The sequence below is a fragment of the Rattus norvegicus genome, chromosome 19 (assembly GCF_021556685.1).
Source record: "Rattus norvegicus strain SHRSP/BbbUtx chromosome 19, alternate assembly SHRSP_T2T, whole genome shotgun sequence".
NCBI classification, from domain to species: Eukaryota; Metazoa; Chordata; class Mammalia; order Rodentia; family Muridae; genus Rattus; species Rattus norvegicus.
Genome location: NC_141552.1, coordinates 30,479,240 through 30,497,500, shown reverse-complemented (window position 1 = coordinate 30,497,500; position 18,261 = coordinate 30,479,240). Strand labels below are relative to the sequence as shown.

Below are 18,261 nucleotides of genomic sequence, written 5' to 3'. Positions count from 1 at the left end.
TTCCTGTGGCACAGGCATATACACCATGGCGGGCATGCACACAGGCACGCATACAGAAATAAAAATAATACATAAATACATGTAACAAAGTCAAGGGCGTCTCTTTTCTCTTCCTTTCTCTCACCCCTTCCCCTTGTCTCGTCCCCCCATTTAAATCTCACCATGTGGGGAAAAAAAGTTAAGGGTGAAAAGTTAATCTACCATTCCCACCATCCTTGTATAGTCTAAAATCCAGACTGTAATGGGAGGGCATAGCCATTGCTCAAAAGATGGCCAATGTGTACCCACACAGGAAATCTTCCTAGAAATCTTGCTGCAAGTGGCTGGAAGTGTGCTGTACAGTGCCAAGAAAACTTTTTCCAAGACAAGTCTTACTGTAGGGATTCTCCAAGAAAGCACTCAAGGTGGAAATGGTCAGAACAGTTTCTGTAGCAGGAGCTGGGCTCTGGATGAGGCCGTGCTGGGAGCTGAGCATTAGAGGACTTCCCCAGCAGTAGGAAGTAAAAGTTTTCCCTTTCCTTCTATGGTGTCTGTCTAGTTTCTTCTCCTGACTTAACATCCTACTGACTGTAAAGAAAAAATAAAACTTGAGAAGTGCAGTAGCACGATTGTGCCTGCCGTCTGCCAAGCAGACATTCCAAAGGAATATGGCTGTTGTGCAGAAGGGGCACTATTTGAATGAGGTGCCAGTTGAAAAGACATGACCTTTAGTATTAGGGGAATGAAGTTCACATCTGGATACATCTGTAGGTGCTCCAAAGGTAATCAGAGCAAACAAGACTCCCGCGGGGGTGGGTTACCCTGCTTCCCCAGCAGTAAGAATGGGGTTCTTGGAATCAACTGCCAATGTAAATGGAAGGCAGCACAGGGACGTTCAGTAGAATTGTTCCGTTGTTGGGTAAAAGCTGAGTCCACACACACAGCTCAGACTGAAGAAAGATGGACCGTTTGGCACACAGGAATTAGAGTACATCTTTTAGGCGATGTACAGACTGTGAAAAGCAGCTCAACGGTAAAACACAAGGCAGCTCAGGGCTAAAGAGGACCAGAGGAGGGGAACTGGCTTCCTCCTATAGAAGGGACTAGTGCCTGATTTAAAATATAGAGGTTCTAGGGAGAAACGGTAAGTGTGAGAGTTCAGCCAAGAAGTTGTGTTTTGTTTTTGCTAAACGGACTGGACCAAAATCTTAGTTCACTTAGTTCCTGGGTTACTTCACAGGTCAGGTGTGTTGAGAAAGGTGTTGAAAGAGAGGTCTCTTATAAAGAAGTAGAGAGGTCTCTTATAAAGAAGTAGAGAGGTCTCTTATAAAGAAGTAGAGAGGTCTCTTATAAAGAAGTAGAGAGGTCTCTTATAAAGGAGTAGAGAGGTCTCTTATAAAGAAGTAGAGAGGTCTCTTATAAAGGAGTAGAGAGGTCTCTTATAAAGAAGTAGAGAGGTCTCTTATAAAGGAGTAGAGAGGTCTCTTATAAAGGAGTAGAGAGGTCTCTTATAAAGGAGTAGAGAGGTCTCTTATAAAGCAGTAGAGAGGTCTCTTATAAAGAAGTAGAGAGGTCTCTTATAAAGAAGTAGAGAGGTCTCTTATAAAGAAGTAGAGAGGTCTCTTATAAAGAAGTAGAGAGGTCTCTTATAAAGAAGTTTTGTTTTCTGTGGTTTGTTGTTGTTTTGTTTTGTTTTTTGCTTTTTAAATTCTAATCCAGTTACTTTGTGACAAATGTCTGTCTCTTTTAAAGGATGACGTTTCTTCCCCGGGAGATCTGGTCATAGCAGATGGAGGTAGGCTGCACTTCTTCCCTTAGCAGAGCTGTGAATGGATTCACATCCTCATGAACACATCACATTTTTGTATATAATTTGCATAGAAACTTGCCCTGGGAATGTAACAGTACTGTTAGGTTTTGCGAAGCCTTGACTTATAGACTAGACACTGTTGACTGTAGCTTGGTTAAATCATTAAATATTAGTGCAATAATAATGCATTTAATTTCTTATTACTTCCTGATGTGCATCAGGGAACAGCCTTACTCTTACTCACAAAGCCAGCCGAGCAGGTTCTGCTTTGACTGATGTTTTGGTTTTGTGGTGTTTTGCTGGGATTTTTAGGGTAATTGTGTTTTTAGACAGGGTCTCCTGTCACCCAGACCGACCTTAAACTTACTACATAGCTAAAGATGACACTAAGTATCTGATCTTCCCAAGAGCCAGGGTTGCAGCATATCTCATCTCGGCCATACACGGCTGGCGATAACAGACCCAGGGCTTCATGCTTGGCTAGGCAACCACGCTTCCAACTGAGCTATATTCCCAGTCTTCAGTGGATTTTTAAATTTTCTACCTAATGGCTTTAAAAATGCTTTGATTACAAATTAATATAAATTCAATAGATAATTTTATGTTCCCTGGGTTTGCAGTATGAAGTGTCCCATTGATTTCTGTTTGGCTTTTAATTAATTTACTTATGTCATTGAATAGCCATATCATGCAAGGCAGCATGATATATTAGGCCTGGAATTCCAAGAGTTGTATTTTCTATGCAAGAAAAATTCTGTTCAAATAGATAACATCCTGACTCCATTTCCATCATACCCCTCTTACTGTGAGTAACTCTTATCTTGCAGTGCTTTTTTTTTTCTTTTTTTTTTTTTCTTTTCTTTTTTTCGGAGCTAGGGACCGAACCCAGGGCCTTGCACTTGCTAGGCAAGCGCTCTACCACTGAACCAAATCCCCAGCCCCCTCTTGCAATGCTTTTTAAGGCTATCAACTTTTTTTTTTCTTTTGAGACAAGGTCTCACTCACTATGTAGCCCTGGTTGTCCTGGAACTCACTCTATAGACCAAGCTGGTCTTAACCTCAGAGATCTGCCTGTCTGTGTCCTGAGTGCTAGGGTTAAAGGTGTGTGTTACCAGACCCAGCAGCTCTATTTTATGGAGAAAGATTCAGTTGGTTTACTTCCTATAATCAGAAAGAAAGAAAGTAATAAATAGAAAGTTTCATTTTTTGTGAGTGTCATACAGTATCTGCTTAGGTTGTATCACTGTTACTAACGTAAGTTTCCTTAAACACAGAGGGTCAGTTGATGGAAGGGGACAAAGTGTACTGGCCTACCCCATCAGCTCTGACCACACGGCTGAGACGCCTCATCACTGCGTACCAGCGAACCAATAAAAACAGACACATCCAGCAAGCACAGCCAACCTTCTCAGTGCCTGCCAGTGTCATGCAGCCTCTTTATGAAGAAGCAGCCCTGAACCCTAAAATGGCAGCCAAGATAGAAAGACAGCAGAGGTAAGACCATAGCAGTTTTAATGTACAGTATCTACGGATGTGTGTTCATTTGGAAGATTATGAAGTTGTTCGATTGTGATCCTAATAGTCAAAACAAAAGGCTCACATATATATATATATATATATATATATATATATATATATATATATATGCATATACTCATTCACTGACAAAAGCAGAATTATGAAAAAACTAACAAAGATTATTGTCTTATGTTTGCAATTCATATTTCATCAGCGTTGTCATTTCTACTAACATTGAAATATTAAGAATAAAGGCATAGATAAAATTTCTTTATACAATTTTAAATTGTATAAAAATTTAAATTTTAAATAGATCTAAAACTTAAATTATAATAAATAGAGCCTTGTCAATCTTCCTTTACATTAAAACATTTATAAAATTTAAAAATGAAAGGAAAGCAATCCACCTCTCCTCTGTAAAAGGGTGAGTTGTTGCAGCTACTGTTGTGGAAGGCAGAGTGGGAGACATTACAACAGGGAGTCGGACTCTCTGGAGACTGAGACAGGCACAGTGCTGTGAGTCTGAGGCCAGCCTGGTCTAAAAGGGAGTTATAGGAGAGTCAGGACTGTGTAGAGAGGTACTATCTTTAAAACAAAGCAAGACAGGGAAGTTTCTCAACCACAAAGTTCCCACTTCTTTCCTTAAAATATCTTTCCAGGGTTTATTCATGTATGTTTATTTGTGTGCATGTTTTACCTACGTGTGTGTATGTGTCTGTGCCTGATGCCTCAGGAGGTCAGAAGGGGAAGAAGCACTTTACACACTGAGGTAGTGATAGCTGTTTAACTGTCTATTGTGTGGAAATTCTAGAATTTACAGAACTGTTCCCTTGTCGGTAGATACTAAGTTGATTTCTTTTTCACTCTGGTATACAGCACCTAAGGGGTTTTTTTAAGTTGTTTTTTATATTCGCACAAACAAATATATCCTACAAACTAACCAATGATTAAAGTGTAAAACTTCTCTTTGTGGTATGCTCCATCAGTTGCCAAGATATATAATAAACTGTCGATTGATAGATGTTGCCGACTTCTTAAAGTCTGTTCTCATCAGTTACAAAATATCATTCCACCACCTTCCTATGGCAAAAACTATCACAGAACCAGCCTAGTCTAGACTTAAGGGAAGAGAAGCAGATGCCATCTCCACTGGTAATCAATTGTTGTTACCATTAATGTCCTCTGTGCCCACCCCGTAGTCTGTTAGATGTTGATTCATTTTCCTAAAATGATGTTTTCATGACATCTGATTGCTTACTGTTTTATATAAGTAGAAAATGTTATGCCCTGAAGTCTAAGTTCAAAGACTATTACAATTAGGTTTGGGCTTTTTAAAGATTTAGTTATTTTTTTAAAGATTTCTTCTGATTACTATTAACTTTGTGGGTATGTCCAGGGGAATGTAGGTACCTTAAGAAGCAAGGAGTGTTGGATCCCCTTGGAGCTGGGGTAAAGGCATTTGTGAGCCACCTAATATGGGTGCTGGGAGTCAAAGTTGGGTCCTTTGGAAGTGCTATTCACCACTAAGCCATCTCTAGCCCCTAGTATTATTTTTTACATGTATTGCATGATTGTCTGTGCACCATGTGATACAGTGCCCACATGGGCCAGAAGAGGGCATCAGATCCCCTGGAACTGGAATGGAAGCTGTGTTCTCTATGAAAGCAGTCAGTGCTCTGACCCCGTGAGCCCCCTTCTGCTATGCTTGACTTTGCATTTCTAACTTTACGACAACTTCCTCTCACCAAGAATGCCCTGCTTAGTTTTAGTCCCCAGTTTGTCTTTGTCTCTATTACCTGAAGGCCCCTCATTGTCTGGTCTGTAGCACAGCCCATGTGACCTGTTCAACTAGGTTATTAATAGGTATTGGATAACATCATCTTCTCCCTTTTCTGTGCTCAATAGCATTTACTTAACTAACTAAGCCACTACCACAATAGAATACGAGATTTTATGATGGCATATGTTCTCTATGTCTTCTTTTCAGTTGCAATTTTTGTGATGATAATCACTATTAATTTTAATGTTTATTTCTGTTCTGAGTAATCTTTAGTAGGTCCTTCATCCCCAGTGCATTCTTTACACCCAGGTCTGTAATCCATGACTCAATTAGTTTCTCAGGCTATATTTTACATTATAGCTATATCACCCCCGCCCTTAATGTGTCTCAGAGTTTTGTCTACAAATATGTATATACACCATGAGTGTGTCTGGTGCCCACAGATGTCAGAAGGCAACATTGGATCAAAATTATACATGATTGTGAGCTGCTATGTGGGTGTTGGGACCTGAACCCAGGTCCTCTGCAAGAGCAAACGCACTCTGACTGTTGAATAACTTTCTAGCTCCCACAGTAAACGTCTCACATAGGTTCTGAGAATTGAACATTATGAGCATGGATGTGTGACTACGGGAAAGTGAGCCTTTAACATTTTTCAAAAGCCTTTGCCATTTTTTTCATTAACACAGAAGTTGAATGAGCTTAGCAAGGGCACTAATGTGCAGATGTGTGCTGTATGAAGATGTGTGAGTGTGAGCTAAGCAAGGGCACTAGTGTGCAGATGTGTGCTGTGTGAAAATGTGCGAGTGTGACGGAAGCACACCCTCTGTGCGTCAGGAGCCCCCTCTGAAAAGAGCTCACATTCTGGGCCCTGGAGCTTTGTAATTAGGCCCCAGCTCCACTCTGCTCCCTCTCAATAGAAGCTCTGTCTGTCGATCTAAAATACTTGTCAGCCCCTTGAGGTGCAGAATACCTCCTGTTTTACGTACTCCACGCCTCTCCCTCCACCCTCGTTGTAACCTTGTCCCATCTTACTCTCCAGCATGCCACCGCTCACCCATGATAAACTTGGGGGTTGGGTTTTGGTGTTGTTGTTGTTGTTGTTGTTTGCTTTTTACATTATTTTGTGTGTGTGTGTGTGTGTGTGTGTGTGTGTGTGTGTGTACAGGCATCGGAGAACAGCTTGCAAGGGTCTCTTCATTTTGCACCATCTGTATCCTAGAGCAGATTTGGTGGCAAACACAAAACACTTCTTTATCTTCTTGATCATTAATGGTTTTCTTGATCACTCAAGTCTGTCTTCTCTGGCCTCCTAAAATTCTTTCTGTAACACATGCAACAGTAAATAGTATTGCATACTGCAAATGTGTCTAAAAACACTTTAATTTTACTTCAGGACAGGGTCATATAATTTTGTATGCTATGCGTATTTTTTTCTCATCTAGTAAGTAATGCAGAAGCCACTTGGCAATGACTGAAGGAACAGTTAAATTATATTTCAAGGCTAAAATCTGGCTTTAATCCTGTCAGGCATTAAGTACTATAAGCGTTTTAAATCTGTGTTATAGTCATTATTTTCACCATTAATATTCTAGTGATGTGCATGTATTTTTTATCTCAATCTGATTCAATGTAGATGGACAAGGAGAGAAGAAGCTGACTTTTATAGAGTTGTGTCTACATTTGGAGTAGTTTTTGACCCAGACAGAGGACAGTTTGATTGGACAAAATTCCGAGCTCTGGCTCGGCTGCACAAGAAAACCGATAACAGTCTGGAGAAGTACTTGTGTGCATTCATGGCCATGTGTCGGAGGGTCTGTCGTCTTCCTTCCAAAGAAGGTGTGTATAACGTCCCCCTTATAAATCAAAGAAAAATATTAAATTTAAGAAATTATAAGTTTTTAGAACTGTAAACAAGTTATGTTGCTAAGACTCCTGTTCCCTGGACCTAATTGCCACAGTGAGATAAAGAGAGAAAATGCCCACCAAACTTGAAGAAAACAACTTTTTTAATTCTAGCATTAGCTGGGCAGGGGCAGGTGGATCTCTGAGTTCAAGGCCACTTGGTCTACATAATAAGTTTTTGGCCAATCAGGGCTATGTAGAGAGGTCTTCTCTCTAACAAAAACCAAAAAGAAAATAAATTGTGCTGTTTCAAGAAAGCATTGCTCCCTTGTGGCGAGCCATTGCCTCTGGCTCTGACGGTCGTTCCAGTCCTCCTGGCTGTAACGTTGTGTGTAAGACCTGTGCAAACTCAAGGAAGAACCCCAATACGGAGAGGGGGATCAGCTAAGGAGCTTTGAACAGTCAAGTTTCCTTTAAGGAAGTGGCCCCAGTAGGTCCCCTGTGCTCCAGTGGCTGACCACACAACCAAGAGCATGGGTACCACAAACCGAACGTGACAGGTTTAGATAAAATAGGACACAAAATTGGATGGATACAAAAGCAAGGGTGGATCCGGGTTTGTGTTTTTGCTTTTTTTTTTTTTCCTACAAGATCTACTGCCAGTTTGCCAAATGATGTAGCAAATCTCCTGATTATCTAGTGTCAGGAAATCCAGGGTGGTTTCAGTCTGCTTTATTGACATGTATAACGTAGAACTAAATAAATAGTTATCCTGTGCTCCTCGGAAATAATGGCAAGGAAAACAAATTGCCTTTTTTAAGTTCAGATACAGTTCAGCCTCCCGAATGCTATGCTATGCTATCTGAGTTTGGATTTTACCAGGGTTTTTTTCACCCCTGTACATTTCTGGGGGAAGGAGGTTGATGCTTGTCTGGGACAGGGTCTTGCCATGTAGCCTGTCTGGCCTTGTCCCCACTTGTAATGCAACTTGCCTTGGGTCACAGTCCTTCCACTGTGGGATGATAGGCATCTCTCCCCCATTTGACTTCTCTGATGTACGTTTGTGTTCTAGGGCACCCATTTGGTACTTGAGTCTTCTCACTGTTCCTCATCATAAAGGACCTAAATATCATAAGTAATTTTGCCATATTTCCTTCTGTTCCAATTTAAGTTTTGATCAGACAATGTATCATTTCTTTTCTTTCTTTTTTTTTTGAAACAAGGTCTTGATTGGCACACAATGCCAGCCTCTGTCTCACAGAGATGCACCTGCCTCTGCCTCCACAGTGCCAGGATTGTCACCCGTGTGTCACCATGCCCACTTGGTTGCAGGTTTTGATGCTGTGTTTGTTAATAATGTCGTAAGGTTTTTGCTGTCAGGGTGGTACTCATCTGGGTCACTAAGTCAACACAGTTTATGATTATATTTTTCTACTTTATGTTTTCCCACATAATTAACAAATAACTTGGAATCTCACAAATCCTATTTCTGCTCAAATTTTCAAAAGTCTACTTGTGGGCTGGCAAGATGACTCTGGTTGAGAACACTGGCTGCTCCTTTGGGGGACTCAGGTTTGATTCCCAGCACCCACACAGTGTCCAACAAACATCAGTAACTCCAGTTTTCAGGAAACCCATCATCCTCTTCTGGCCCTTTTGGCAGTAAGCACACACATGGTTGCACGCATGTGCAAGCAGGCAAAAAACTCCAGATGCATAGAATAAAAAATCAAAAAATCAACCTGCTGTTTTTAGTGCCTTCTATGTACTCCGTCTTGTGTGCAGTAGATTCTCTGTGAGATTCCGTGAGGAAGAAGTCGTCCTCATTTGGAGTCAGTTATAGATGTAACCTATAAACTATAAACCCAACACTTTATTTTTGTTCAAACTTTATGCATGTTTTTGTTGTGAGTTCCAGGTTGGTTCTTGCATTAGTGTGATAGCACATTATCTTTTAAGTGATTTCCAAGAGCCATTAACTGGATTCAAAAGGTAGGACCACATCAAAACAAACGTACCGTGATCTAATGCTGAAGCCAAGCTCGTTTCCCTAGTAATTTGTGTGATGTTTGGCTGACAGACCGTTTTCCCTCAAACGTTAAAAATTCTGTTGTTGCCAGGCATGGTGGTACATATGGGTTGGCAGAGGCAGGTGGATCTCTAAGTTTGAGGCTGAGTTCCAGGACAGCCAGGGATAGACAAAGACCCTGGCCAAAAAACAAAACAAACAAACAAACTGTCTTTGTAACCTAAGTTACCTTATGCACTATAAGATGTGCTAGATTTCATTTGTTTATTGGGAATCACTGAACCATTCTAGATGTATTTATAAGTAAGCTTAGAGAAGTTCTTAAAAATAAATTCCTATTCACGGCAATATACTTCTGAAATGATCATGTTAGTCATTTTAAAATACAAATATTTTATGTTTCATAATTTTAGTAATTTTAAAAATAATTTTTACATTTACAGTACTAGAAATTATAATGATGTATAGAGGCTTTTAAAGTTACCTTGTGTGAAATCTCCCTAACACATTTTTGAGATTAATATTTTGGTCCTTGTTTTGATATAGAATTGGTCGATCCAAATATTTTTATTCAACCAATCACAGAAGAACGAGCTTCTAGGACATTGTATCGCATTGAACTTCTTAGAAAAGTGCGGGAGCAGGCCCTTCGCCACCCACAGTTGTTTGAACGCTTGAAGCTTTGCCATCCGAATCCAGACTTACCTATCTGGTGGGAATGCGGCTCTCATGATAGGGATTTGCTTATTGGTGCTGCCAAACATGGAGTCAGCCGGACCGACTATCACATTCTGCGTGACCCTGAGCTCTCATTTATGGCTGCTCAGAGGAGCTACAGTCAGAGCAAGGTGACTCACTCAAGGACTTCCACCCCACTGTTACAGCAATACCAAGTAGTACTTTCTGCTTCTCCTCTTACCTCTTCGCCTAGACTGCTAGGTGCTAAAGGGCCTCTTGTAGAGGACGTGAGAGTTAAGAGTGAAAGCCTTGCAGAAGAGCCCCAGTCCTCTGAAGAAGAATCTATGTCTTCTATGGAAACAAGGACACGAGTTAAATCTGAGCCTGTAAGTCCAAAGAACGGTGTTTTATCACAGGCTCCTGGAGAACAGAAATCTGGTGGGAAAAGTGAAACAGACAGACGCATGGTTGCAGCCAGAACAGAACCCCTAACTCCAAATCCAGCTTCTAAGAAACAGAGAGTCCACAAAAGAGGGTCAGAATCCAGTTCTGATTCTGACTCTGACTCTGAGCGCTCATCGTGTTCTTCCAGATCCTCCTCCTCCTCTTCTTCCTCCTCTTGTTCACACTCTCGATCAGGCTCTAGCTCTTCTTCATCCTCATCTTGTTCTTCGGCATCCTCCTCTTCCTCCTCATCCTCCTCCTCGTCATCATCATCTTCTTCATCATCATCCGAAGAAAGTGACAGTGAAGAAGAGGTCCAAAAGCGAGGTACATGCACACATTTGTTATCTTTATGACAGCTTTTCAAATGAAAACGCATAGAACTTGCTCGAAATAGCTGACGCATGCTTAAACTCATAAGCTTAAGTTTTGGGCTTATCACTTTTCTTGGAAAATCATGATTGAGGAATCTGGAGTTACACAATCCCTATTCTGTGGTCAAGCATTGCCCAGTAGATCAGTGGAATGGGGAGTTTGAGTTTTATATAACAGCTTGTCTTCTTTGTGATTGCCTTAAATTTACTGCTGTCCCCAGAACAAGTTTATTATGAACAAATAAAGAATGTTTATAGCAAATTCCAGGAACCTTAGATTAAATAGACAAACGAGTATCTATCGCACCATGCTTGTCACCAGTCCGTAGAAGGACAATGTACAGTAAGAACGAGGCCTCCCGGCAGAGCGGTGGCAGCATCTGGTGGCCCTTTCCTGGGGTGTGTTTGCAGCAGCAGCAGCTCAGGTACAAGAACCAAGCCACACCAGGCTTGGCTAGGGGCCACTGTGGCCTACAGAGCCTCATTGTCCACTGGAGCTGGAGTTCCTTGTCACAGCTCTGTAGTAAGACTTCCAGGGCTATGACAGTGAGCATGCCCACGGCTAAGTGTTATCTTATTTGGAGAACTGAGAAATGTAAGGAATTGCGTAGGACTGTAATAGTATGCATGTAGATTGTAAAGGGTGACTGTGACTTGTCCTTAGAAGGTACGCCTCACGCGAAAGCCTATGACGAGGAAAGTGTCGCGTCACTGAGCGCTACCCAGGACGAAACCCAGGACGGAACCCAGGACAGCTTCCAGGCAAGCAATGGAGCACCAGAGTCCGCGCACCTGTTACAGGGTGGATATATGCTGGCAGCCTCATACTGGCCGAAGGTAAAAGGAGAGGTTATTGCTTTTTATGACTAGCTTTGATGGTAGACATTCTTTTCTCTTTGGGTTTTTGGTTTTGTTGTTGTGGTGGTGGTTTTGTTTTGTTTTGATTTGATTTTTTCCTAGACCAAGTCTTAGTGTATGGCTCTGGCAGTCAGACTGGCCTCATACTCACAGACATTTGCCTCTCTGCCTCTGCCTCTGGAGCTCTGGGATTAAAGATGTGCACCACCACATCTGGCCTAATGGTGGATAGTCTTACATGAAAAAATAGGTCACAATAAATTTATGATGACATTTTGGTATTTCCATGAAAAGCATAAATTATTTCTGCCTATTAAATGAGTTATATCTACACGTGGATGCTTCTCAATGTAACTTTAGAGCGTTTAGAATGAAGGACAGTGAATGCTTTTTGAAGTTGTGACCTACCAAAAAGTTCATTGTAAATAGATACTTTCAGTGGTACAAGCAGCTACATCTGGATTACTGTGGTCCCCATGTGGACTAGACTAGTCAGGGTCTTTGGGAAGGAGGCTGAGAGGTTAGAGATGAAGGAGCCTGTTCTCTCTCTACATGTCTAAGTATTACTTTCGTACCCTGCGTCTGCAGATGCAGCCCCACACGTTCAGAGCCACAGGCTTAACTGTGCTAACACGTACAGAGCCCCAGGCTTAACTGGCTCTTGTGGTTCACACATATATTACATTTCTATAATTCAAACAATTGGGAGGATCCTTGGGCTATTAAGGACAGCCTAAAATACATAACACTATAATTGAAGGAATAAAATATTAAAATAATAAATATATCTTTGTGGTATAACTCTTTTGAACATCACCAAAGGGAATTTGCACTTACATAATATACAGAATTACAATACATATGAGAATGTATAAGCATACTACACACACGGTTATACCTGACTTAAACCATCAAAGCTCTTAGATTGTTTGCTCTAACAGTCTGGCTTAATTACTAAAAGAATACCTTGGTGTTACCTGCTTTTCTAGGACCGGGTAATGATCAACCGCTTGGACAGTATTTGTCAAACAGTTCTGAAAGGGAAGTGGCCGTCAGCTAGAAGACATTATGATGCTAACACAGTGGCGTCTTTCTATACCACAAAACTGCTGGACAGTCCCGGAGCAGCTACAGAATACAGCGAGCCCAGTGTCCCCACGCCCCCAGCTGTGGCTGTCAAAGAAGAGCATGAACAGTCACCACAGATGTCAAAGGTGAAGAAGCATGTACGAGAAAAGGAGTTTACAGTGAAAATCAAAGACGTATGTGCATTTTTATTGCCCTAGGGCCTGGTTGCGATTGCGGTGTGCAGCATGCTTTTCTGCAATGGCCGCCTGCTCTCTCTCCTTCCTTCCTTCCTTCCTTCCTTCCTTCCTTCCTCCTTCACGTACTTGTCTCAGGGTATTGCATTGCCTCCTCCTTGTATCTAGGTGTTCAAGTTGAGCATCCCACTAAGGGGCCATCACTAAGTAGTAGGTGTTCAAGTTGAGCATCCCACTAAGGGGCCATCACTAAGTAGTAGGTGTTCAAGTTGAGCATCCCACTAAGGGGCCATCACTAAGTAGTAGGTGTTCAAGTTGAGCATCCCACTAAGGGGCCATCACTAAGTAGGCTTCTCTCCTGAGAACAGTTCTGAATACGGTGTTTCCTGAACAATGTGACTGTTTCTGTACTGGCCTTTTTAATATTTATGTGGTATATCAATGTACTTTCCCTCTCAAACATTTAATGTGCCCCATTATTAAGAATGTTTATTTTAATATGTTCTTTGAAGTTTAATTATTTGCTGTCTAAAATAAATCTGAGGTTTACTGTGGAGTACACATATATACCATGGCCCTTTAAAGGCTGAGAAGCAGGGAGAAAGGGACGGCAACTTGAAGACACATAGGAAGGCCATACTTCATACCAGTCTATATGTGTATGTGTGGGTGATGCCACTAAAAATGTCACAAGCGATGTACCTAGGGTGTCTGTCTGCCCCTGAAAAGTTTGAGTTCTGTACCTCCCACATGAAAAACTTTGGTTAGTAGCCACGGACGTGATGAGTGTGCACGGACGTGATGAGTGTGCACGGACGTGATGAGTGTGCTCCTGCTGATTTGTGAACAGGACCCACAGGACTATCAGGGGTTTTTGCCTTCACTCTTTCTAAGTAAAATATTTTTCTTGATATCCTATAGTAAGGTTTTGGTAACATTTTCTGTCTTGATAATGGTTTTAAATTCTTTCTTTTTTAATAGGAAGGTGGTTTGAAGTTGACATTTCAGAAGCAGGGACTTGCCCAGAAAAGGCCGTTTGATGGTGAAGATGGTGCCGTGGGCCAGCAGCAGTGCCTCCCCCGGCCTCGGGAGCTGCAGAGCACATCGGAGACCAGCGTTGTGAACACCTCCAAGTCTATCCCAGCATCAGGTAAACGTGACTCGGTGTCATCAAGGTGTTCCTGCCTTTGCCAAATAACCTTCTATACACATTTGAAATAAAACATATGTACTCTTTAGTGTTAGGGACCTCTTTAACGCCTACAAAGCAGTCAGCATCATATTAAATATTATTTCCTGGGATGTGTACGTGTGATTTGTATTATGTCTCTGTCTCTCTCTGTCTCTCTCTCTGTCTCTTTGTGTGTGTATGTCTGTGTTTGTCTACCTGTCTGCCTGCCTGAGTCTGTGTCTCTGTGTCTGTCTGTGTCTCTACATCTCGTGTGCGTGCGTGCGTGCGTGCGTGCGTGTGTGCGTGCGTGTGTGTGTTCTGGAGATCGCACAGGACTTCATGTATGCTTAGCCCATCACTGTAACTCTGAAGTGCACCACCAGCCCTGTTGAACTTTAGTATGACATTTTGAATTATAGCAGTTTAGTTTGAGAAGGTTCAGTATTTGAATGGAGATACCATCCTGTCCAGTAGCTTTTAACAGATAAAAGTTAGAGTAGCATTTCGGTAAGACAGTATATTCTGTGCTTCAAACAGTAATTTAAGTCCCATGATAGTGGTTGTTAGTAGAAGACTTGAGAGGGTTTGGAGACACTTTGAGATGGCCAAGCAGACATGACACAGGAGTTATTTCTGACTAGTCTCTTCAGTTTCCACAGACCCTTTCAAGACAAGACCTCTTCCACTTCAGATAACCCTTCTTATGCCAAGTTTCAGAAAAATATCTTCTAATTCAGAAGTGCATTTTCCCTGATCTGTTTGTTTCTTCTCTCAGTGACTGGAATTCTACCTCTTAAAGCACTGTAGACTTAGCTTTGCCCCTCCAATGTCTGCATGGTAAACCACAGCATTTCTAAAACTATTACTATATTAGTATATTTTTCCCTTGAGTCTATTTCTTCTAACCTTTCTGGCCACTTGAATCAACATATTTACACACGCGCACGCGCGCACACACACACACACACACACGCACGCACGCACGCACGCACGCACGCACGCACGCACGCAAAGCAACATACCCGTAAGATGAAAATTAATAACTCTAAAATGTTTTAAATTCAACCTGGTTTGGGGTTGGGGATTTAGCTCAGTGGTAGAGTGCTTGCCTAGGAAGCGCAAGGCCCTGGGTTCAGTCCCCAGCTCCGAAAAAAAGAACCCCCCCCAAAAAAAATCAACCTGGTTTTGTCTTGTCTGGCTGCCTTCTACCTGTATTCTTCTTAGACTGTCAAGAATTAAGAATGATGTTTAAGATCATTTGAGTCTCGGGAATATTCACCACCATGTACTTACCCCCAAAACACTGATTTCCAATGAAAGAAAATGAATGGGTTGAATTTTCTTTTCTTTTTTTTTTCTTTTTTTCTTTTTTTCTTTTTTTTAACTAAAAGGGCTGACGACTTTATTTTCACATTTCATGATATAAGTGAGAACTGCTCTTTTTTGTGCTTCTCCCTCTGAAGCGTTCTCTCTGTCTGGAAGGGAAGTTCCTTGTCATGCATCTACTGAACACTCAGCTCAGCACCAAGGTCTCCTGGTGATGAAAACAGAAATACAAAATGATAAAGAGCGCTTCTGCTCCTATCCGTCTCGCTGGGTCATGCCGGGCCATGTGGGCACCATCATAGGACGGGCAGGAGGTCTCACCGTTGGAGACCTGGGCATCATGGGCCTGTGGCCTCCCATGGGTGGTCGAATCCCAGGAGGAGGAGAGCCCATCATTGGCATCACGGAAGGCCTCCCATGTGGGGTGCAGACACCATGCCAGGTCAAGGAGGACCTGGGAGACTAGGGGGAGGTGGAATCATGGCCTCTGCAGGCGGAGGAGCAGAGAATGGAGCTGGAGGGATCTTTCCTGCTGAAACGCAGCAGTTGTTTTGTCAGTCAGGCTCTGGGCCTGCTCCTCCATCCATTTCTGGTAACAGTGTTTCACATTCTCTTTGTGTTTCCCACCACGGCAGTGTGTCTTCCTCACAGACAGAGAATTGTGGGTAAGATACGTATCACAGCAGTCACAATAAAACTTAGGCACGTTGCTGCACAGGCCATTGGCTACCCTTGAATTTTCTTTACACCTTCTTTGTTATCCAAGGCTAAGGACTCTACTCTAGTAGGGACTGTGTCTGGTTGCCACATGATACTTGGAAGCATTTCAAAACCGTAACTGTGTGTGAGTACAGTGTGTGGGACTCCTGCAGTTGGGGGACTGATCGCTGTTTCCAATCACTGCTATTTTAAATTATCAATTAGCTTATTTTCAGTGGTATGTTTGGTCTTCTATGGATTCACTAACCGTTTAGTGTAATTTTCAAGTTACTAACCCTGAATGGCGGAGGATGTAACTCGGTGAGTAAAGAAAGCATTTGCATGTAAGCCTGGAGATCATAGTCTGTAATCCCAGTGCTTGTTAGCTAGCAACAGGGGATCCTTGGGGCGAGCAAGCTAGCTAGACTAGCCAGAACAATGAGAGACCCTGCATCATTAAATAAAATGGAGAGCGATTAAGGAAGGACACCCAATGGCAGGCAAGCTCTGATCACCACACACATATGCTCCCCCTGCAGGAACATTCAATGTGAGTATTTCTATTCATGAAGTATATGTTTCCCAAGTTATGCTTTACACTGATAATTTTAGGGTTAAGGAGCTTTCTTTCCACTAAGATGTGAGGACAAATGGAGATCAGCTGTGGGCTCTCTTGCCCAGCACAGTGGGTTTACTATTCTCATTCTTGATCCAAAAGCTTCTCCATAAGATACAATCAGTATTAGATCACGTGGCAGCTTCAGTGACTTTGCAGCTGAAAATGGCCAGCTGTCACCTATAAGTAATTCTTTGATGAATAATACTATACATAGTGTACAGTAATTATATATAAAATAATATACATTATATAGCAATATAGTTTATATAGTTATTACTATTATCTCTTTTTTTTACTATATTAGTGCTCTTTATATTAGCAATATAAATCTAAGAGCTAAAGGGGCGGCTCATTGGTTAAGAATGGATATAGCCCTTGCAGAGGACCAGGGTTCAGTTCCTAGCACCCACTTCTGGCAGCCGCAGATGCCTTACCTCGAGCACCAAGGACTTCAGTGCCTTCTTGTGAATTCCACAGGCACCTGCACTTATGCACATACATACACATAATTTAAAATTTGTAAAACCTTAAGTAATATTAGAGCAATGATATGCATACTATGTGATCGTAACTATAACACTAGTTTTAAAACTGTATAAAACCATGATAAAGTCTCAAGTATTATTAACACTGTCGTTATCTCAGTATATAATACACTTTGATAATTGTAAATGTGAAATCTGGACCTGTCTGCTGTTGTAAAAATATAAAAATAAAAAAATGTATGTATTGTTGTCTTTTACCTCGCTGGGTCCGCACCGCAGTGTCTCAAGATACCTGCTAGATATCTCTGCGGAAACACCTCCCAGTTCCACCGCAGCGGCCCAGTGTCTCCAGCCGCCTCACACTTTCTTACACTCAAACCTTCACATAAAAGAACACACAATACAATAATCTTAGATCCAGTTGATAAGATATAATTGCCCACTTAAACATACAAATCCCAGTACCAACCATCCCTTAAGAACATTGATAACAACCTGTAAATACACAGAGCAAGATCTGTATGTCAGCCTCCATTGTCCTGCCATGGCTTCTGTCTCCCTTCCTTTTCATTCCAGTCTCCTCCTCCTCCTCCAAACTTTCTCCCACCCATCCTCCTTCTCCTCCAATGACAGGTCTCCTCCTATCCTGTACCTGCCCCTCACCTGTACTTTATAGATTCAATGGGGAGGTTTTGGTGAAGTCACCAGATTCCTGAGTACTGACTAGGCAGCTGTCCTTGGGGCAGTGGAATTAGCATCAAAATCCAGATAACTCCAGGGCAAACCACAGCACCTGTCTTCCTTCCTGGACTTTTTGGAAATTAGTAACATTAACATTTCTGAGCCTTCTCCTTGTGTGTCAGATGAGATGGGAGGAGCAAGATGTGATATTGTGTGTGTGTGTGTGTGTGTGTGTGTGCGCGCGCGTGTGTGTGCGTGCGTGTGTGTGTGTGTGTGTGTGTGTGTGTGTGTGTGTGTGTGTGTGATGAATTAAATGAAACAACATTCAAAGTGGCCAGTAAAGAGTTTCATACATGTCAGGTAAGGTGATTCACAGCTAGAACCCCAGAATGAAATGGAGAAAGCAGGAGGGTTGAGGTAGGAGGCCAGTGTGGGCCACCAAGAGAGAGAGCTAGATTCCCAATCTCTAAGTTTTTTTTTTAAAGATTTATTTATTTATTATATACACTGTCACTGTCTTCAGACATACCAGAAGAGAGCATCAGATCCCATTACAGATGGTTGTGAGCCACCATGTGGTTGCTGGGAATTGAACTCAGGACCTCTGGAAGAGCAGTCAGTGCTCTTAACCGCTGAACCATCTCTCCAGCCCAATCTCTAAGTTTTTAAGTTGAGAAATGAGCATGTTTTTAATGCAAGAACT

General features: G+C 42.0%; 1 protein-coding gene and 1 pseudogene across 15 annotated transcripts in view; one reads left to right on the top strand and one right to left on the bottom strand.

Annotated features, from left to right (window-relative positions):
* Positions 1-18,261, top strand: part of Chd9 (chromodomain helicase DNA binding protein 9) — a 223,711-nt gene that overhangs the window by 189,886 nt on the left and 15,564 nt on the right. For 10 of the 15 annotated variants that reach the window (XM_087596599.1, XM_087596608.1, XM_087596600.1 and 7 more), the window contains 7 exons: positions 1,732-1,774; positions 3,064-3,283; positions 6,724-6,926; positions 9,508-10,410; positions 11,122-11,294; positions 12,305-12,577; positions 13,559-13,727. In XM_087596599.1, the coding sequence (XP_087452725.1) occupies positions 1,732-1,774; positions 3,064-3,283; positions 6,724-6,926; positions 9,508-10,410; positions 11,122-11,294; positions 12,305-12,577; positions 13,559-13,727 (1,984 nt within the window). The remainder of the gene's footprint in view (positions 1-1,731; positions 1,775-3,063; positions 3,284-6,723; positions 6,927-9,507; positions 10,411-11,121; positions 11,295-12,304; positions 12,578-13,558; positions 13,728-18,261) is intronic. The other 5 variants (XM_087596601.1, XM_087596605.1, XM_087596602.1 and 2 more) reach the window with 3 other exon arrangements.
* On the bottom strand, positions 15,330-18,243 carry LOC108348876 (U1 small nuclear ribonucleoprotein C pseudogene; annotated as a pseudogene).